At 43.1% G+C, this 22,360-nt stretch overlaps 1 protein-coding gene across 1 annotated transcript in view; it reads right to left on the minus strand.

The window, feature by feature from the left end:
• Positions 1-680: 680 nt before the first annotated feature.
• The window catches only part of LOC125316124, a 28,415-nt gene continuing 6,735 nt past the window's right edge, over positions 681-22,360 (minus strand). Inside the window, exon 2 of the mRNA XM_048283425.1 lies at positions 681-938. Coding sequence (XP_048139382.1) covers positions 855-938 — 84 coding nt within the window. The 3' untranslated portion in view covers positions 681-854. The remainder of the gene's footprint in view (positions 939-22,360) is intronic.

A 22,360-nucleotide genomic window follows, 5' to 3' on the forward strand; every position in this document is an offset into this window, starting at 1 on the left:
AGTTTTAGTTTTGGGGTAAATGTCTTCAACAGAAAAGATTTGTGGTGGGTCATAGTCTAAATTAAAAAAAAGCAAGTCCTCATCTGAGAGAAAAGAAAGAAGTGCACATAACTTCTTTCTTGTGCAATGGTCTGTCAACAAGGGTTTGATAAAGAGAGAGGGACCCACACACTTGTATTCTTTTCTCTTCTTATTGTCGCACAGAGAATTTCACAAAAAGAAGAGGACGGCGCCGCACGAGAAGAAGAAGCAGAGAAAAGCCGCGCGAGAAAGAAAGCAAGGGACGTTCTGGTTTTTTGGTCGTGCACATGCTGGTGCTTGGGCTTGAACACGCGAAGAGATTTTGTGCTTCGTAAGTTTATTATATCTACTTGTGAGTTGTTTTATTTGTAAACACTTAGGATTTGAGTATAATCTAGGTGTGGGAAACATGAGCGTATTGAGCGATTATAATTCCGATTCTCCAATTATAATGGATTCTTCGTGCTGGCTCTCCTATGGATGTAGGTACCGATATTCGGACCGAACCACGTAATCTCTGGAGTCCTTTATCGTTCTTCATTATTTATTTGTGCTTTCGCATTGATTTATTTGCAATATCCTGATTAGTTTCCACGGGTTATAATACAACAAACACAACCATTGCAGCTTGACAAAGGATAGACACATTTAAAGATGACATTCTCATAAACCAAACACCACACGCTGATAATAACTGAAAGAAAAAGCGTAATTGGCAACCGTGCTACTACAATTGGAATCAGTGGACTCGCCGAAATCTCACGCAAATGGAAATAAAATAGATAAAGCCGTTAATAGAGAAATAGCAGAGGCAGTTATCTTGAAATGGATCATCATGCAGATGCTTCCTTCTTACTGAAGAATATGTCTGTGAGCACCTTCTTGGAGTGCAAAGAAGCATCCAACAGCTTTATGGCCTACAAACCAGATAACAGGAGTATCAGAAGCTTTCACTGAACATTTTGCAGCCATGGGTAATGAATTGTCACGGTGCTAAAATAGCATGGAGAATTAAGTCCTCAAATTCGATTTAGTAACAATCCAGACCTTATCAGCTATCTTTAACTTAGGAAACTAACAAGTCGTGAAGACTTATTTAGGAAAAGTTCTGATGCACACTATTCCTTAACTATGAATTATCATCCTTGTCATGAAGATGTGATTTTATCAAACGATGGATCTTGTTCTTTTTCTAAGCCCAACCCCTTGTTTGTGTAGGGGTAGAATATCACTAAACCTTTTTTGCAATGTTAGCAGCGCGGCCGTAACAGGAGAGACTCGTAGCGCAAGTTGGAATGGATAAATCTGACATATAGAGTCAATGGCAACACTACTACCATCCATATCCCAGCAATGGCTCACTGAAATCTCTTAACTATCATTAGAAATGCTCTAACCGACATCGCTTCTACGTGTTATTCAATGATCCTCCAATTTTCACTAACATCGCTCCTACGTGTTATTCAATAATCCTCCAATTTTCACTAACATCTACATGAATAAAAGGCTTAATATGTCCTGGAGCATGACGAAAAAGCAACTAATAATTTTAAGCCTGGAAACAAAAAAAAAAAGATATAGGATATTAGAAAGGGGTTGCGGGCCTTACCTCATCCGTCCCAAAATCTACCACCTTCTCTTCAAGATCCCGAAGTTCCTGCACATTGAACTTGTTGATGAGAGTAACACAAGAAATGGTGGACATAGGCTTCACGACCAGATCATCCATCACCATGTATGTCACAACGCCTTGCACATAACCACCCTCACCGCCGGATGTCTCGGACGAGGATGACACAGCTGGCCCAACAACCCATGAAAGTTTGGTACTCATACTGCTACCGCAATTTGGGCATCTTGCCGAGGGGGCATTGGTGACAAAGTTACATCTCGAAGAGCACTTGTAGTAGTCGGTTGGCGCGGAAGCTGAAGCTTCAGGTAATAACAAGGGAAGCTCTGGACCATTGCTCGGTAACTTGGGTTTCAACAGAGTCTCTTTGTGGTTAGTTTTTAAATATATTTCACTGAGATTCTCAATACTCTTGTAGACGTTGCCTAAGCTAGCAGCTGTGCCTCCACCGGTGAGGAAACTAATAACAGTTCCAACTGGTAAAGCCAAACAATGGAAAAGGAAATCCACAAAGTCCTTTCTAGCTTCAGCAAAAAGCACCGTGTGGCTTCTCCGGTCAACAAGAAGCTTCAATCTCATCTTAGTCGCTGCCATGGCTGTTTTTGTTCTTGACCTGTCAAGAGAATTAGACCAATCTGAAAAATAGCCTTCCTTCCTATGTTACTGAGATAAAAGCCAAATTAAATCTCAACGTGCTTGGTTGTTTTTTGCCATTTTATAACACTTGCTCTTGAGTTTGTAATGTTATACTGTTGTAATATCAGCTTCTCAAATCTCATAAAATGAAAACTGTCTACAGGTTCTCATGGCTGGGGCTAGGCCTTGCAGGCACCGGAGTTACCCAGACCATCATGCATCTATTTGGCAGTCACCCCTCTAAAGCTTTGATCGATGTCGATCGTACCGGACCATAAAAAAGCTATCAAATCAAGCAATCGGGAGGCGGTGTCCACAGAAACCAAGAGAAAATCAAGAAATGCTCAAAGATTTGTCTCTTTTGTTGGATAAGCCGATGCGCAAGAGTTTCACGAACCGACATGTCCGTGATACAACCGACTCCTGTTGGGGAACATACGAACCCTTGCTCTACAATGATGTGAGTAACGAAAAGGCGAGAGCAAGTCTACTTCAGTTTCGCACTAACCAGGAGAAAATCGTCAAACTGGGCTTCTCAATTATGGCTTCGACCCTGCAAGTGCAAGAGCTGCTTCCTTCACGGGTCATGGTCAACAGACGGAGAGCTTTGCCTTTCTTATAGTGGAGTTTGGGACAAGGCCGGGGCCCGGGGCTTTTGGAAAAGGCACAAGCTTTTTTTCTTTTGGGTCAGAGGAAATTATTAACACAGGTTCTTCGGGGAGAATTTTTTTAGCTGGAGCACCTTCTTGAGGAAGTTTTCGCAGTGGGGTCTTCTCCTGACAAATGTTCGACGTGACTTGATCGCAGGTAGAGCTGGGAGCATGCATATATACGAGGGTGATCGGTTCCAATAGTTAGGAATGGAGAGGACGGTTCTCAAATTGGGAACTGGACCAATGCCCTGAAACGTTATCCGGTTCCGAGTGAGCCAATGAAACGGTGGCACATAACCCGGAGAGATGTTCTTCTCCGACGCATCTCGGGGACCGACAATATCGGTGTCCTCTTTCATCCCGACAAAAGTGCCAAGAAAAAGGAAGAAGAGTGAGACCTAATGCTTGGCTCGATGATTGAAAATAGTTTGGAGCGACCGAGCGAGAGAGAAAAGTACAGTAGGTATCTCCAAGCTAAGGGCGCGCATGGCAACACTCCTACTTCAAAAATTAATTTCTAGTCAGAAGTTGATTTTTCTATTTTTACTTTTGAGCAGAAGTTGATTTTTATACTTCTATTCTAGAAGTTGATTTATGATTAGAGAAAAACTTTTGATAACAGGACAAAATTTCAGCTTTTGAAACACAAATTCGTTTGCTAATGGTTGAAAATTTCTACTTTTATAACATTATTAACACAAAATCTTCTACGAAAAATTATTGTCGTCGACCGAAAAATCTGTTCTTCATTTTTAATTTTTTTTAATTTTTTTAAAGAATAATTTTTATTATAAAAAAATCTTATTAACTTTTTAAAACTAAAAAAAAATATTATTTGAATATGTGTGGCGGGCGAGGGTGGCAACGGGCAATGGTCGGCAGCTGGCAGGGGTGGGTGGTAGCGAAAAATGATCGGCGGCGGCGCGTGGCCACGGCGAGTGATGGTCGGAGGCGATGGGCGGCAGCAGGTCGACGGTAGGCGGGTGGCGGTCAATGTATGTCGATGGTGGGCGGCAATTGGCGGCATCAACGGCGGAGCCGTCGTTGGGAGAGAGGCGTTGAAAGTGAAAAGAGGCTGAAATGAGAGAGATATTGATATTGAAGAATTGGGTGGAAACCACATTATCTATTTTATTTATGGCAAAGGCTAACTACTTAACAGAGTTGACAAGGATGCACAAAGTTATTCCGAAGTCATTGCAAAGAGTTAGATTTTGGACGGGAAAGGACATGTCATGTCGATCCCGCGAGCAACGTATGTATAGCTCCCCTTCACACTATGAAAAAATAAAATAAGTGTCAAAGTTTAGACAATCATTTCTTCTTGCTTATTTTATGGCACCTCGCGAGCATTGAATATTGTCATCTTGTCTTTGGTGTCCCTTTTTCTGCTGGATTTTTTTTATTTCTATCTTTTTGCCTAGGCCGTCCTTTTATCCTTTGGGCTTGGGGAGCCTAGCGACTCCCAATCAGTTCATAGTAAATTTATCAAGGGTCAGTTCATAGTAAATCTATTGATTCCTTGAACCACATGGATCGGTTCACATAAAACACATTCATCCCGATGTTACAAGCATATACACAATCAGGAACTTATTTTCTTAGCAAGCTAACATATAGTAGAGACTAATTTCACATCGTGGATCGAATAGTTTCATCAGCATTTCACAAAGTAGCATGAGCAAACTACCCCAGCAAGCCAATACGAATGGAGAGTTTTTGAAATTGAAGGATAGCATTTCACTTGAGATCTTCCCCTGTTGAATTAGTATGTGAGAACCGTTTTGGAATGCAATGAAGCACTCAACAGCTTTATGGCCTGAGTAAAGATCGCACGGCACAAGACAAGTTATTAAAAATGGGTGCTTGAGAAAAGGCAAGTTATAAAAACAGGGGTGCTTCCGGTTTCTAGCAAACAATAGCTCACATAATCTGAACTTGATCATGAAGCTGTATGGCTTCTAACGTCCTTGTTGACACCTAAATTTTGATTTACCTTTTTCAGTCATTTTTGCATAAGAAAAAATTAGAACTAATTTTAGTTCTAAACAAAAATAATCAAATCAGTTTTCATATTTATTTTAGCATACATTGCATACACATTTTCATCGAACTAGTAGTGAATAGATTGAATTCAAGGTTTTAAACTCAATTGAATTATCTAAATTGTTCTTGTGCCGAAATTTTTAAGGAATATGGGTGATTAAGTACTTCGGGGCCTAATTAAAAAAGGTCTTGAGATTCGGGGTCTATTTCATAAAGAGTCATAGGTTAGAGCCCCTAAGTTGACCTAATTTTCCCTATAAAAGCATGCTTATGCTTCACAAGCAAGGGGAGGCCACAATATTGCAATACACGGCAGATCCTTCGTATTAAAAGCAGCGTGAGAAGGGTGGAGAGAAAAAGGGTCGTCTTCTTCCTCTAGTGGGCATCTCCAGGGCCACAATGAGGTGACCATAAACCTTCTTCAAGAGAAGAAAGTGGAGGTGGCGGAGATTGAGGAGGAAAAAGGGGGTGGATCTTTCATCAATCTTAGATAACTGCATCTTTCTTGCTCTTGATTTTTATTGGCTTTTTCAGGTTCTACTTGTGGGTTCTGTTTGCAGGAAAATACGAAGAGAATAGAATACGAGGCCGATTCATTGACATACATAGCAAAAGAATTCGCAGGAAAAGAAGAGGAGAAATAAGAAAAAAAAAAAAGCGAAACATTGTCTTATTCCCTGGGAGATTTCACCTAAGCTTGCAGGTCCACCGAGCAACAGTCAAGCCGTCTTTTTTTATCATCCAGCCTATGATCTATAGCTGTTCTCCGTTTAAGCTTGGAGAAATCACCCCGTGCAGAACAGCTCAATTGACCAGTGAGAGATCATTCATCTATGAAGAAAAGGAAAGAATAGAGATGGGCCTTTGAGTCTTCATAAAAGTTTCATCTCGAACATCCCATCATCATCTTTTCTTATTTATTTCTTTTCTTCTTCTCATGCACAAATGTTACGTTACTCCACAGGAGCACTTGCAGCTTATTGTGATGTTTAATCTTTCATGGGCATGGGAATTAGATAGTCCAAGCGGTGGTCAACGAAGGACATCCACGAAGACTTATTCTCTCAGTTTCCATTCCTCCACCGAGCGAACTTGCATATGTATTTGTGGCCTACTATTAAGCTACAACGGATTCGTTGCCTTGATCATCACTGTCGGCCCAAGCCAGTTTCGTCCACAAATTGGTACGTATTCGAATTAGGAAAGCTTATCCTTGGAGATTAGGTACAATTTCTTATCTCGAAATAAGATATTCAATTGCTTTGTTTGCAATTTTTAAGTATATATTGTATCTTGTAGTATGCTTTACACATTGCATCAAAGTGGATATCTTTTAAAAATACAGGTTGATTAGGAAGATTTTCTTTCCTAATCGGCAACTTGACATACGATCGAGAAAGTTCATCTTTAAGATTATTGATGGAATACTCGATTAGGCAAGAATTTGGGTTCAATCGTTAATCGTGGCATTACGAATTAAAGATTGACTCAAATATTTACGAAATATTCCGAAACATGATTGATATATCCACTTTCTTGATTGACATTGATTGGCATATTCACTTTCTTAATTTGATTTGAGTTGTTTGATTGTCATATTTTTTAGAATATATCCATCACGTGATCTAATCTCGAAAATTCTAAAAGATTTGCATTCATTCACTTTCCATATTTGAAAATTGCATGTCTTTCCAAAAATAGCATCATGTAGACAATTGCATATCTAATCCTTTTTGTAAATAATCAGATTAGATTGCATTTTAGGATAAAAATTGCATGTTTAAATAGAATTTTATGCCTAAAATAATCTATCTTAATGTATTGGGGTTTAGGTCAATTTAAACTCTAAAATATGCAAGATAAATATTGTTTTGGCATAGTTCGATTTTAGGAAATTAATTCATCCGAAAATATATTTAAAAAAAAATCATTCATCCCTACCACGTCATCCTTGCCACGTCATCCGTGCCATGTCATCCTTGCCATGTCATCTTTGCCACGTCATCCATGCCACGTGATTCATCTTTGCTTTGTCACCTCATACCATGTCATATAGGTTGCATGTTAGTTTGCATTCCATGTAGAATTGTATGCTTATGTCAATTTAATTGATTCCAACATCACATAATCAATCTAATTAAACTATAAGCATATCTTTATACATTAGTTTAAAATTGCATATTTAAAATTTTAATTAATTCGTATGTCATGAAGTTAATTTTCCTTTGCATGTCATATTTTGCACGTCATTTAGCTTAGTCTTGCATTTGCATCACGACATTGCATCATATATAGTATAGTCTTTCATGCATTCATATAAAAATCAAAAATAAAAAAAAAAATTTGTGTGGCACATGCTCCCTTAATTATATTGACTTCTGGATGTTCATTAATAGATTGTGCACCCGCATGATAACCTTTGTTAGTGACTTAGGTTAAAATCAATTAATATTGCCTTCTCAAATGATTTTTCATGAAATAAAATGGTACCAAAAGGGCGATAGAGTAATCCGGCGTAATCAAGTCCCCGAACTCTTAATCTCTGGTTCGTAGGAATAAAATAGTTCTCTCGCTATTTTATTTAGATTTCTAATCGACCTACCGGAAATGATTAGTGGTGGCTCCAATATTAAAATATATTGCATGTTAATCAATTGAACCTTAAGTTGCGATTTGGTATGGACTTGGGAGAGTCTGAGTTAAGTTAGTTAAATAATTAACTTGATAATCCATTAGCCTGGAAATTTCTCGAATTTTTTAGGTCGCGACAGTCCTAAACACCATAATTAGATTGGAATCTTTAGTTTCTTCTTCCAAATGCTGAGCATTGATGTGCTCTTAGTTGATGAGTTGACCATATATTGATGGGATGGATCAAGCCTTGTAATCTCATACAAACATCGTAGTTAGCTCTAGAACTGGTTGGTTATTCTCTTATGCCATGTTCCCGACCGCACGTACAACTACCAGTTGAAAATTAACCTTCAAATTTCATTGTTTTATCCTAAATGGGGTCGAAATATTTGTAAGAGGTTACGACTTTTGCGGGCCTTACCTCGTCCATGCCAAAGTCGATCACCTTCTCTTAGAGATCCCCGATTTCGTGCGCATTGTACCGGTTGAGGAAAGCAATGCAGGAGATGCTAGACATGGGCTTCATGACCAGACCGTCCATCGCCATGTATGTGACCATGCCTCTCACGTAACCGCCCTCCCCACCAGGTACCCTTGGCCGAGGATGCGGCACCAGCAGCTAGCCCTGGGACCCATGACAGTTTCTTGCTCATCGTATTGTTGCAACCAGGACATCTTGTAGAAGGGGCATCCGTCACACGCCTACTGCATGAAGCACCTGCGTAGCGAAAACCATTGGCAGCACGAGGGCAAATATAGTAGTTAAATGGTGTTGAAGGTGGAGCTTTAGGCAACAATCGGCGCATAACATCCGGACCGAAGCTCTGTGCTTTGGGATTCAAATGTAACCTCTTTCTATCTAAGTTCGATAGATGGGTCACCGAGATTCTCGACACTCGTATAAAGATTGCACAAGCCACCCACCATGCCCGCTTTGGGGAGAAGACTCACAATAGTTCCAAGCGGCAAAGCCAGAAAATGGTGTTGCGCGTCGAAATCCTTCGATAGGGCTTTCTTGGTTATGAGTTCCGGGTCCAAAATGACTATAGCCCTAAAGAGATTGCTAACGCTAGAATCTTTTATCGAACTTAATACGTTCGTTTTTCAAAAATGGGTTCTGGGTTAGTTTTGGACAGAGAGTGTCAAATGCAGTAAATGTCTTTATTAACACAAAAGGCGTGTTACAGACTCTTAGTAACTTCGACAACCCAGCACGTGCAATAGTCGAGGCGTACAGCAAGCTTCGACGCGACTCTGGAATTAAATCAACAAGGTCGGACGGAAATGTAGAACACAATGCTGGAATTCAATCAACAAAGACTGGACGGGGATTGTAGGACACAATACCGGAATTGAATCGACGGTATTGGATAGGATGGATGAAGGGTGTAACACCGGAATTGAATCGATGGCAATGAACCTAATGAGCAGACGTCGGAATCTAATCGACGACACCCGACTTCTAGATATGAAACTCGCCGGAATTGAATCAACGACGGGAATCTAGAAAGCTATAGCTAGACTAGGCTAAAGGCTTGAGAACTTAGTTGAAAAGATAAGTGTTTTTGTGTGTGTGTGTGTGTGTGTGTGTGCGTGTGTGTGTTTGCTACTACGGGGTATTTGTAGGCAGACTCTTTGATAACTACGTAACGGTTTTTTCCTTCGGCCCCACGCTTTACCCTTTTCCATAAGCCACGTAGATGATGGTTTCCTAGTCTTCGCGCCTTTTCTTTTTACCTCGTGGGGATTACCGCCAATCTTTTAATAACCGCTCCGATCGTGGCTTTTTTCCGTGCGCTTTTCTTGTTTCGGAAGGAAATGGCGCCAGAATTTACCCCGACACGTGGCACCATTTTTGATCGGCACGTACCTTACTTCAGTGTGTTTTTCTGTAGCCGATTGTCGCCCCCTCACGTGCTTGTCACGAGCCTTCTTGGATTGTTTTAGGTGTCAACACATGCCCCATTTAAAAGATGTAAATCGACGATTTACCTCTTTTAAAATATTTTCCTCCGATTTGATGGTCTCCAACTGTAAAAATGATGATTACGCTTTTCCCTTAATCCCTCTTCCCGAAACGCAATCCTTTCAACTTCGTACAGTGTATCAGCCCTTTTCGTCTTGCTTTTAAGGATCTTGAAAAAGCTTTCACTCGTCGTCTTTTCGTGTCCAAGGTTTTCTCTAAACCCTAAACCATTTTCGAGCATTCCAAGCCTTCATGGCGATCGAAACCCCCGAGTTCTTTCCCCACCAATACATCGCCCGCTTCGATGAGATCATTAATAGTAATGATGCTGATCATTGTTTCTTCAAGTTATTGAACACCCAACGAGAGTATGCCGGTCTCATTCTTGGGTCCAGTCTCCACGATCATCACCACGTTCCAACGTATCTTCAATCTTGCTTCCCAATGCAAGCGGATGAACAACTTCCTATTCAAGCCTCTCCACCGAAGAACATTTGGTCCATGCTGGCTCGCCGATTTAGGAGTTTTCCGTTATTCGATGACAAGGCTTACACTTGGTTTCAAAGGCTCCAAGATGACACCCTAACGATCGCCTTTTGGGAAACGGCACAGATAAGGACAGCGATTGAGGTTAGCATGCTGTCCCACGATTTGAATAGGGGCTTACTTGGGTCCGTTATAAGTTTCTGGTCTTCCTCTATCAATTGTTTTTTCTTCCCATGGGGCCCCATGTCCGTAACCCTTCTAGATACTTTTGCCATCGCCGGTCTCTCTCCTTACGGGACTTTTGTCTAAAACCTGGCGAAAACCAAGGACTACCTAATCTCTAATGATACTCTTGCCTACGAGAAGTTTATCGATGCTCATTGTAGAACATCCGGGGCTGTCACCCATGAGGAGCGAACGGCTTTCCTTCTCTTTTGGCTGTCGAAGTATCTATTCTTTAGCCCGACCCTTAAAATGTCCAAGGATTACTTTGACCTTGCATCTCTTCTAGCAAAAGGGAATCTTGTCGCTCTTGGTCCTCTTGCCTTGGCGTCTTTGTACGTAAGTGTTTCCTATGCCGCCCGATTAATGTCAAATTCTAAGGAAGACAGCGTGCTGTTAGGTCCACTCTGGATTCTTCAAGCCTGGGTTGCATTCTATTTTCCTTTCATGTTCGAGAGCATTCCTTCCTTCGACCCTAATAGGGTCCCTTTAAAGATTGGTATACCACTGCTCCAAGCTGCCCCATCAAAGGCCCCCGGTGATGTTCAGCCTTTCCACTTCTTCCTTCGACAACTTATATCTCGTGAGGCCGATCGAATAGATTTCTTCCCTTATCGCTCAGGTGAATTTGACTCCTACTTCAATTCTCGAACCTTGAAACGGTTCAATCATCGTGACTTTTAAACCTTTGTCCTATTCCCTCAAGATCTCCCAATCCGACTTTGTCTTAAAGGGAGGTTCTATCCTAGTTTTGAACCATATTCTCCTCATTACTGCGCTAGGCAGTTCGGCCTTCGACAAGCAATGCCTATGCCCATACCTTATCTTATGGATTTCCCATCTATGGACAAGAAGGTTTATAATATCAAGGTCGATGGACCGTTCGCTTGCTGTGTTGAAATCGCGAACGTGATGTATCGGCAGTTTTCGGGGGACATCCCACCAGCACTACGTTCTAATCCTGGCGTGACTTCCGAGTTTACGACCTGGTGGACGTCCTTCGCCTTCGAAAGCCCTTTTGAAGATGCTATCTCGTCCATACTCAAGGATAGCCGGATACAGCCCTTCGGTCATACCTCGAAGAAAATCGGGAAAAAGGGTGCAACCAGATCCCTCTCAATTGGTGGTCGCAAATGTCCGATGACTGTTTTTGGTAAGTCTCTTTATTCCTAATTTTCTCGGTATTATTGGCCTGGAGTGACTTTACTTTACCTTCGCTGTTAGGCGACAACTCAGAAGACGAAGCTAATGAGGAAACACTCACTTCTCTTAAACGGCGAAGGACGGGGGCAAAGAAGAGCAAATCTCCGATGGAATCTCCGAAGGTTCCTCAGCATGGTGAAGCTCCTCCGACCGCTTGTCCCGAAGATCCTTTGGGGAGTTTTGATCCACCTGTTGGGAGGCCCGACAATATTGCCGTTGCTGGAAGTTCGTCCGACCCTATCGTTTCAGTCGCGGCTTCCTCACCTATAGAGCCTCAAGGGGAGTCTTCTTCACTAGCTCTTGCCATTGTCCCGGCTTCGATGGTCGAAGCTCCTTCGATGGTTGAAGATCCCACAATAGCTGAAGATCCTTCATCCGCGGATATTATCCGGGATCTTCCTGCTGCTTCTCCCCTTCTATTGCCCGTCGAAGACGTTCAAACCTATCTTGCTAGGTCTTCTCGATCTTCGGATCATCCGAGTATGTCTCAACCGAGCAGCTCCTCCGACTCAAAGACTTTCAACAAGTTGGGAATTATGCTGTCTTGCTCCTTGGACCTTGTTCATTCAGGGGTGGCCTCCTTCGTCGACAATCCATCGAATATTCAAAGTATCAAGTCCGTGATGGAGTGGTCGGTCAAAGAGGAAGTCAGCGAGAAGCTTCCTGCGGGTTTAGTTCACGGGCCGAAAGCATTCTTGGAACACTTTCCTACTCCCTTTGTGCATTTTCGGTAGTGTCGGGACAAGATGCTTGCTCCGTCGAACTTTCCCGATCAGCTCTTCTCTCCTAGCTCCGAGACCTAAGAAGCGGGACAACTTGTGACTCAAGGGGAGCAGTCCCTTCAATCCGCCATTGACGAGCTTGCTGCCTTGGACGAGAAGGAAGGCGTTCGGGAACAACAGAGGCTGGCGATAGAGAGGGAACTAGAGGAGACTCGAAGTCGACGATCGATTGTACTCTCTCGTCGATCTTCCATAGAAGATCAATCGAAGACGTCCGTAGCCTCCTTTGAGCATTTACTCTGTGATTTGCTTGAGAGGATCAAGACAGCCTTGTATTCTAATAATCCTTAATGAAATTTCGCCCCTTTCCTTCATTATTTCTCGCGCCATACTCTGCCACGATCTATGTAAGCGCCCACGTTTGAGTAACCGCCATCATCATCCCGAGTTGGTTACTCCAAAATCCCTTATAAATGATGATTGCCCTCAAATGCCAACCCACACGAACCTCGTCACAAAGTTCATATGAGTACTCACGCAGCTTCTTGCTTGTCGCGCTATAATGCTTTTTCCCACAATGAAGCCAAGAAAGAACTCTCCTTATCTTTCATGGATCATCAATCCGGAAATGGTCACACTATTTTGGGTCCGTATCTCACAAGTTTGCCGCCTTCTTCTTCACTGATTAATTGTTTTCCCCGTTGCTCCAAGGAAATCTTACCCTTTGAGCAATCTTTCATTTGTACCTCTGCTTGGTTGTCGAATAATCATAGATTTTCTTCATATCCATCCTTCGACCACCAATTTTACAATTGGTACAAACAACTGGAAGGGGAGGCAACTACCACCTGGGCACATGCTAAGATAGATGTCCTGTTATCATTTTGCGGCATATCCATTGATCCCTCCGAGTATGGCCTCATCGGCAGCTTGTGTTGCTTTTGGTCGCCATCGTCGAATTGTTTCTTTTTACCCATTGGTCCAGTGACCCATACCCTTTTTGATATTTGGTTCCCGACCGGTCTTTCTCCATTTATCGATGGTGACACTCAACCTCCAAACGACCAATTTTTACCCGACATGTCTTGCTGCCTTGACCCGCCATACGACAAATTCATGGATTGTCATGCTAAATCTTCAGGACCCATTCTTCCCGGGGAACATACATTCTTCCTTCTGTGTTAGCTCTGCAAATATGTCTTTTGTCTCCCCACATGTCGAATTTCTTCAAAATTCCTTGATATGGCATATGAAGTAGCATGTGGTGTTGATATTGGACTAGGCCGGATGTTCCTAGCTGCACTGTATCGAGGGTTGTCGGATGCTCAATCTTCGCCGATGGATAAACATCCCGCTCCTTTTTCGGGTCCTTTATGGATCCCGCATTATTGGCTCCGAGCGTACTTCCCTCATATATTTCTTGATCAAACGCTTACTTCGACAAATGAGCCATCGGAGATTAAAGGAAATGGTGTACCCATGACATTTAATCAGATCCTTCATTGTGCTCCCGATAACCTTAACCCTTTCGATGACTTCCTCATTGAACCGTTATCTCTCACCGTTTTGATTTTTTCAGGCTGCCTATCGATGATGATGTCTATAGCTCCTCCAGCGTAAGTCCCGACTCTCATCTATTATGGATGAGCGTGTTAGTCCCAGCTAACTTAGCCATGAATTTGTCTGACGATGGCGAATTCTCATCAATATTCGAAATTTATAATCCTCATTATTGTGCTCGCCAATTTGGGCTTACTTAGGGTGTTCCAATGCCGGTAGTGTATTCAATGAATTTCCCTTTTTTCTGGTTGCAAGGGAGATGTAACTAACATGGTGGGTCATATCGAAGTTGCGTATGCTGTTTTTAAGCGCTTTGTGTTCATCGACTTCTCTAGCCATCCTTGTAGTTCCTCATTTTTTGACAAGTGGTGGCTCTCCTACCGCTCTTCTTTGTTTCCGGCCGGTGCAAGGGACGTTCTTCTGAAAGTCTATCGAACCCTTTTGGGTTTGCTACACCCTCTAAGAAGACCTGTTCCTTTTATTGTTCCGAGCATTGTACTTGAGCAACCGATCGATGAAGGTAGGTCATTCTTTTGCATTCTTGCTTGGTGCAAGTACTAATCTAACTTCTCCTACAGATGACTCACCGGCTTCTGACGACCGTATGGATGACCTACCAAACAAATCATGGGTTGTTCCTATGAACATGGTGAGCGTCTCGGCTGGCCCATCAAATACTCTTCACTATGATTACCCATTTCTTCGCGCCAAATGGCTACGTTTGCATGAGTTACCGAGGGAAGGATTTGTTGATATATGTAATAGAGCATCCGTTGAAGATGAGATCAAAGCTCTCCTTACTTTCTTAGCTCATTTACCCTATCCGATCCAATGTCGTGCTCTTGAATTTGCCATTAATGAACTCTTCCTCACATTTGGCTCGACTTTAAGGTCCTTCGTAATGAGGCAGCATGAACCGGCAATCATCGACAAATTGGAAGCAAATTCTCTCCTTGCTGACAATGAGCTGCCTTTTCAGCGTAGTGTTCTTGATATCTTGGAAAGTGACGGTTGTACCACCCTGCAAGCCCTATCTGCACAATTGAAGGTAGTCAAACAGCAAGATACGATTTGTGAATCACTGCACCTTGATATGATGCAGGCTGAATATCAAAAGGAAGCAATTGTTGACGCCAACCGCAATAGTGAAATACAACTTCATAGCTTTGTCTTGAGCCTTGAGCAGCACGTATTGTAATCCGCTGTTACTAGTCCTGTATTACCGCCACCTGTCTTTATCATCTTAATCTGTCATCGAACTGTTTGGTCTTAGTATCAAATTCCCAAAGTTCATCATGACATGATTTTCTCGATGCTACCTTTTCTCCTTGTGGCATTTAATGATGAATGTCATCTTCGATTTTCCTGTTGAATTCGAATCGCCACGACGGTTCGATATGGACAATAACTAGCGGGAAATCTGCCGCTCGCGTCATTATGGTTACTTATACACTTCACCAACCGCGATATACCTCTTCGTCTCGGTAACCGCCTACTAACTTCACCGCCTCGATCATCGAAAGGTCGTGGGCGAATACTTAGCATCGTGGGATGAACTGTTCCTTGGCCTTTATCTATAAATAGCATCACTTGCCTGGAGTAGGTCCTCATCCAAACCCTTTGCCTTTCGTCCTTAGAGCAAACTTCTCAAAGCTATCATGGAGCGTGCATCTTCCTCTTCAGCCTCATCTCCCCCTACGCGCTTTAGCCGTGAGTTCTCGGCTATTTGGAAGGAGATCATCTCCCTTCCGAGTTACACCTACATCATGCTGGTGGTGAAACCCCGGGCTCTCGAGAAACCGAACGCCCCGCTTAACCGCTCCGCACCCCAAAATCTCCCCTCCGACCATCCGTTCCGGCCGGACTATGAAGAGTTCATTACGCTCTTTGACTATGGGCCGGAGAGGTTTTGCTGAAATCTCGCGACCATGTCCTAGCACGATCTCACCGAACATGAAGTCTGGTGCAAGATTGAAGAAATCGAGAACGGCGAGGTGGTGTACAATGAGCTCTGCAACGTCCAGGAAGCCCTCCATGCCTCTCACGCTAGCGTCCTCCAACTTCGGAACATTGTTTCTGACCGCCCGACAACTAGCCAACAACACCTGCGAAGGCCTCTGAAGGATTCCGAGCAGCGGGAATATGAATCGGCCGAGGCTTGCAAGACTCAGTCCTTGGCTTCCATTGAGGCCCCTTTGGAGGGTTTGAAGGCCATGCTAGATTCTACCAATGCTCTTATGCGAGCTCGGAAGGAGCACCTTCGGTGGCCGGAGAGCAAGAAGGATAAACCGGAGGCGGCAATAGAGGAGTTGGTCGATGCCCACCACGGTGTGAGGGAGGAGAATGTCAAGCTAGAAGACCGGCTGCGGGGCTTCGTTGTTCGTTTCAAGGAACATTTCCAATGAAAGTTTGCTGAATCAAGCAAGAAAAAGAGAGAGAAAGAAAGGGAGAGAGAAAGAGAGAGAGAGAGAGAGAGAGAGAGAGAGAGAGAGAAAAGAGGAATGTACGAGGGTTTTGATGAAAGAACCGAGTTTTCTTACTCCTTGTCCCCCGACTCTTCTCGCATCTCCCACATCGATGGGTAAAACTTTTTCAAATACTTCCCATTGATCGAACGTGGTAGTTCTCTTCCATCGATTTCCATCATTCGATACGCGTTCCCTGGGAGGGCATATATTATCAAATATGGTCCTTCCCACTTTGATGACCACTTGCCAAACTTCTCGCTATCGAGGCTCATAGGCAAAATAGTTTTCCATACCAAATCCCCTACGTCGAAACGCTTAGCTCTCACATGTTTGTTGTAAGCTTTGGCAACCCTCCGTTTCTGAGCCATTAACTTTTCCAATGCCGTGGCTCGATTTTCTCCCAACTCATCAATGTTGGCGTACATCATCTCGTCGTATTGTTCTTTAGCCATGCCATCTTGAAGCTTCACCCTTAGTGATTGCACAGTAATTTCTAGAGGTAACACAGCTTCTTGTCTATACGTTAGCATATAAGGAGTAACTCCAAGACTCGATCTTTTGGACGTCCGATAAGCCCATAGCACTGTCGAAAGCAGAGAGTCCCACTCCCTTGGGTTGTCTTCCAAATGCTTTTTAATCAGTCCAATGATTATTTTATTAGAAACTTCCGCTTGGTCATTAGCTTGGGCATAATAGGGCGTTGAATGGATCTTCTTGATACCCCTAGACTTAGTAAAATCCAGTATTTCTTGCCCTGTAAAGACTGTCCCTTGGTCAGCAGTGATAGTCTCTGGGATACCAAATCGATGAATAATTCACTCCTCGATAAATTCCCGATCGTTTTTTTGTGTCACGCTTTTGTATGATGCCGCTTCGACCCACTTTGTGAAGTAATCTATGGCCACCAGAATGGAACTATGCTTCTTTGACGAGGGAGGATAAATTTTTCCTATTATATCCATCGCCCATCCCCGAAAAGGCCACGGCTTGATAATTGGGTTCATTAGTGCGACCGACACTTGCTGGATTGGTCCATGTCTTTGGCATGATTGACACCCTTTCGCATAATCAATGCAGTCTTGAGTGATTGTTGGCCAAAAATATCCATGTCACCTTAATAACCACTTCGTTTTCAATCTAGCCGGATGTGCCCCGCAAATCCCTTTATGGACTTCCGTCATTGCTAGCATTGCTTCCTCTTGTCCCAAGCACTTGAAAAGCAATCCGTCGATTGTTTTTCGATACAAGTCGTTGTCAATCAACAGATATTTCAGGCCTTTTCTCTTGAAATCCTTACTGCCAAAACCTAGGTTCTTCAAGTAGTTTACCAAAGGGGTCCTCCAATTTTCTTAGCTATTGGTTTGTCTTTCAGCTTTCCCATTCTCAACCATCATTACCCGAGCATCTATCGACGGTAAAGTCCTTACTTAGGTAATGATATGATCCGCCGCCTCCTTCGATATACGATATCCTGATGCCATCTAAGCCAATTCGTTGGCTTATGAATTTTCGCTTCTCTTGACATGGATTAGCTCGTGCTCGGCGAATTTCGACAACAATTCTTTCGCTAGATAGTGATGCCCAATGATGTTTTCATTCAAACATTGATACTCACCATTTAGTTGTTTGATCACCAGCTGGGAATCACCTTTCACTTTAATTGACCCGACTCTCATGTCAATTAAAACATTCAATCCTACGATTAGGGCTTCATATTCGGCTTGGTTATTCGAGCATTGGAGGTCAAGCTTGAATATGAGCTTTGTTTTCTGTCGATATGGTGATATAACCATAATTCCTCCACCCGCTGAAACGGACGCCACTGACCCATCGAAATATAATATCCAAGGTGCAATACCAAGATAATTTTCATCATCCTCGACTTTTAAACCCGATGGGTATTCAGTAATGAAATCGGATATTGCCTGCCCTTTTATTGCTTTGAGCAGCACGTAAATCAAATCGATTTCTATCAGAGTAAACGCCCATTTTGCAATTCGGCCTCTAATGATTGGCCTGGACAACATGTACTTAAACACGTCTGTCTTGCAAATTACATGTACCGTAGTCGGCAACATATAATGTCGTAATTTCGTACAAGCATAGTACATCGATAAGCATAGTTTTTCGATGGACGTGTATCTTGTCTCGGCATCATTGAGCATCCTACTTAGGTAGTACACGACCTGTTCTTTACCCTCTTCATTTTCTTGAGCCAAGATACTCCCTATCGTTGTATTAGCAGCCGACAAGTACAACTTCAATGGCCGTCCAGGTTTCGGTGGCATCAAAACTAGTAGCTTGATGAGATACTCTTTTAACTTGTCGAAAGCCACTTGATACTTTTCCTCCCATACAAACTCTTGTTCACTCTTCAATTTGAGCAACGGGGAGAAAACTTTGATTTTACCCGACAGGTTAGCTATAAAACGCCGCAAGAAATTTAATTTCCCGATTAGTATCTGCAACTGTTTTTTACTAACAAGGGCTGGTAATTCTAAAATAGCCTTGGCCTTATTCATGTCTATTTCTATACCTCTTCGATGGACCAGAAAACCTAGGAAATTGCCAGCTCTTATCCCGAAAGCATATTTCAAAGGATTCATCTTTAACTTAAACTTACGCATTCTCTCAAAAGCTTGTTCTAAGTGGTCCAGATGACTTACCTGATCTGTCTTGACGATGACGTCATCAATGTAGACTTCCATGAATTCCCCGATCATGTCGTGGAAAATATAATTCATTGCTCTTTGATACATAGCACCGGCGTTCTTCAATCCGAAAAGGTGACGACCCATTCAAATGTGCCAATAGCTCCGGGGCATCTGATAACTGTCTTGTGAACGTCCTCTACTGCTATAAATATCTGAGTATACCCGGAATGTCCGTCCATGAGGGACATCATTTCATTGTTGGAAGCCGAATCGATCAACATATCAGCCATGGGCATTTGGTACTCATCTTTTGGAGTGGCCGCATTGAGGTCACGAAAATCGAAGCATACTCGGAGTTTACCATTCTTCTTCTTAACAAGCACAATATTTGACAACCATTTGACATACCTTGCTGATATTATGAATTCGGCAGAAAGGAGGCGATCAATTTCCTTCTTAATTTTAAGAATCACTTACGGAGCGAACCTTCTAGCAGACTGTTGGTGTAGTCGAAATCCCCTCTTAATTGGCAATCAATGTTCAACTACGCTTCTCGAAAGACTAGGCATCTCATGGTAGTTCCAAGAAAAAAAATCCTTATATTCCCTCAACAGGTTTATCATTTGAATTTTATATTGCTGATCGAGCAATCGGCCGATATAAGTAGGTTGTAGGCGTGCCTCATCTCTAAGATTAACTTCCTCCAGCGGATCTTGAGCTTGGATTACTTTGTCGTCTTCCTTAATTGGGGATTCTTTGAAATCTACAATATCGTCTGCAAGCTGGCTAGCTTGATCATTTTGCTCGGCCCCGTAGGCCGCATACCTCTCGCCGAGGTTTTGTGCAAGTGACTGAGTTCCCATCAGAAAATCGGTCGATTGGTTCCACCGGTTCCTTTCTTGGGACCCACTCGGTGTTTCCCTTGTCGAAACAGCAGAATGTAATATCCCTTGAGTCCGCTTCGGGCGGCCTAGACACGCGAAGGCAATCATCCGGCATCACTTTGTCCGGACCGGATATACGGGTCCAAGTGATACAAGTCCGAGGATTCTCTTTTACACATTCTACCTTGTCCCCATTCCAGAATGCCAGCATTTGGTGAAGTGTTGACGGGACACATTGGTTTCCATGTATCCAATCTCGTTCCAAAAGCAAGTTATAAAACCCGTCAGAGTCCACGACGCAGAAGGACGTCCTCAACGTTTTAGATCCGACGGTCAGGTCAGCGACATATACTCCCTTTACTTCAGTAATCTCGCTAGTGAAATCGGATAATTGTATATTCGATGGGATTATCTCGTCATCATTCATTCCTATTTTTTTGAAGAAGCGGTATGGAATGAGATTTAGCGTTGATCTCCCATCTACCAGCACTTTCATTACGGGTCGCCCGTTGATCTTGGCATTTATGTTGAGCGACCTCAAATGATTTGAGACATCTTCCATGGGTTTTTTGAATTCCATGGTTTCTTCATCGTTGAAGCAAAATTAAGCCCCTTCCTTCTCTTGTGTTATTTCTTTGTTGTCGCCGTCAGCCGAGGTCGACTCAAGTCGAAACTCGTGTGGCAATTTAACTTGTACCATACAAGAGCTTAGAGGGGATACTGACCTGCTAAGAGGGGTATTAAACCGGGATTTAGATGTAGATGGTTTTTGTGGCTTGGCGCCTTTGTTATCTTTTTCCCGAGTTGGCTGTGTCAGCTTCGGTCGTCGCCGCCAAACCGGATTTCTTGCCTTCTCGGGGTTGGTGTGGTTGGGGGCTGTTGGTATTGACTCACGGCTGGCCGGGATCTCTTATTGCCTTAGTATGCGAACCCTATTCCTTCTTTGCACCCTTCTTTTCTGAGTTCGGGTCATGATTTTCTCCTTCTCCCGGTCTTCCGTTACCTCGTACCACGATCCCTTTCTGTGGTTACTTGGTATCTTAAGAGTTCGTCGACGATGTGGCTCATGGGGGTTTCATCGAAAGTCTCTGTCGAACACTTTTCCCCACCCGTAAGAGATTCCTTTTTGAGGATATGTGGGTGGTGGTCCATTGCTTACGTAATAATCGAACTTACCACTTGGCTCACCTAAAATACCAATTATAGGGTCCCCTTCATCATATCTCCGCTTGAATGACCTATAAGCTCCTTGATGATTGAGACCTCTCCGAAGCCCGGTACTTTCGATCCGAAGAGGTGTCTGTCTCTCTGACTAGTTCGACTACTCCTTTGGTACCCTCCCTTGGGTGTATTCGTGCTTCCCAATTTTCATCTACAATGAGCGCATAAATTTGGAGACTTATGCCCCTCATTTGATCGCTTTAAAGAAACCATTCCAGTCATTCTTGGAAAAGGATCGATGCCCACATCCATCGAGGACTTCCCTTTGTCCTTAGCGAATTTGATCTTCCCTTGTCGAATTGCTTCTTGAATGTTCTTTTTTAGGACTAAACAATCCGAGGTGTTATGGCTCCACGAATGATGCCATTTGCAGTACTTCTTCCCCGCTAATTCCTCTTTGGATGGTATCTTTCGTCCTTACGTTAGCTTGATTTGTCCGTCGGCCAACAATATGTCAAAAATTTCTTCCGCCCAGCTCGCATCAAATGAATAGTACACCGCCTCTTTTGTTTTAGCCATTATAGTTGACTTTTCTTTCATCCTTGCTAGCCTCGGTGCTTGGCAAGTGTATGGTTTATCGATGGTTAAGCGGGCGACGGCCACTTCGACGGGATCCGTTAATTCTTCGTCAAAATCGAGCGGCTCGACAAAACTTACATCTCCCCTCCGGGGTGTGCCTCTTGTCTTTTCCTTGAGCAAACTCTCATGCTTTGGAGCCATCGTGGACAATTCGAACAGATCCGCGCATGGATGCCCGACCATCCTATCTCGTATTTCGAATTTCAATCCGTTGAAGGGGAATTCCGCGAACGTTTTTCGGGTAAAGGAACTAAGCACTTGTTCCTAGCCCGTTTGAACCTTGCGATAAACCGGTCGACAGTCTCATTTGTCATTTGCTTCATTGTCGACAAATCGGCTACTAACTGATTCGACACCGCTCTTTGGAACCGGCCATGAAACAAACGCTCCATCTGTTCCCATGTCAGCACCGAATTGGGTGGTAGCGCGATATACCATGTAAAGGCTGTCTTTGACAAGGATAATGGAAAGAGCCTTAACTTCTAGTGATCCGCATGTGTAGCATCTCCACATAGTGTTAGAAAACGATTGATATGTTCATACGTGTACCGATCATCCTTACCAAGAAACAGTGTGAACTCGGGTATTTTAAATCCCCTCGGATACGGGATCGTATCCATCCAATCCGGGTATGGTTTTCGATAGACATTAGCTATGTATCCTACCATTGGGTCAATGTATACGAGCGCCTGGTCAAACACCGGCTGATGGTACTGCGGTTGATATGGCATTTGATATCCAGGTTGTGGTGCATGATACACGGGTTGCACAACAA

This window comes from Rhodamnia argentea, chromosome 8 (genome assembly GCF_020921035.1).
Source record: "Rhodamnia argentea isolate NSW1041297 chromosome 8, ASM2092103v1, whole genome shotgun sequence".
NCBI classification, from domain to species: domain Eukaryota; kingdom Viridiplantae; phylum Streptophyta; class Magnoliopsida; order Myrtales; family Myrtaceae; genus Rhodamnia; species Rhodamnia argentea.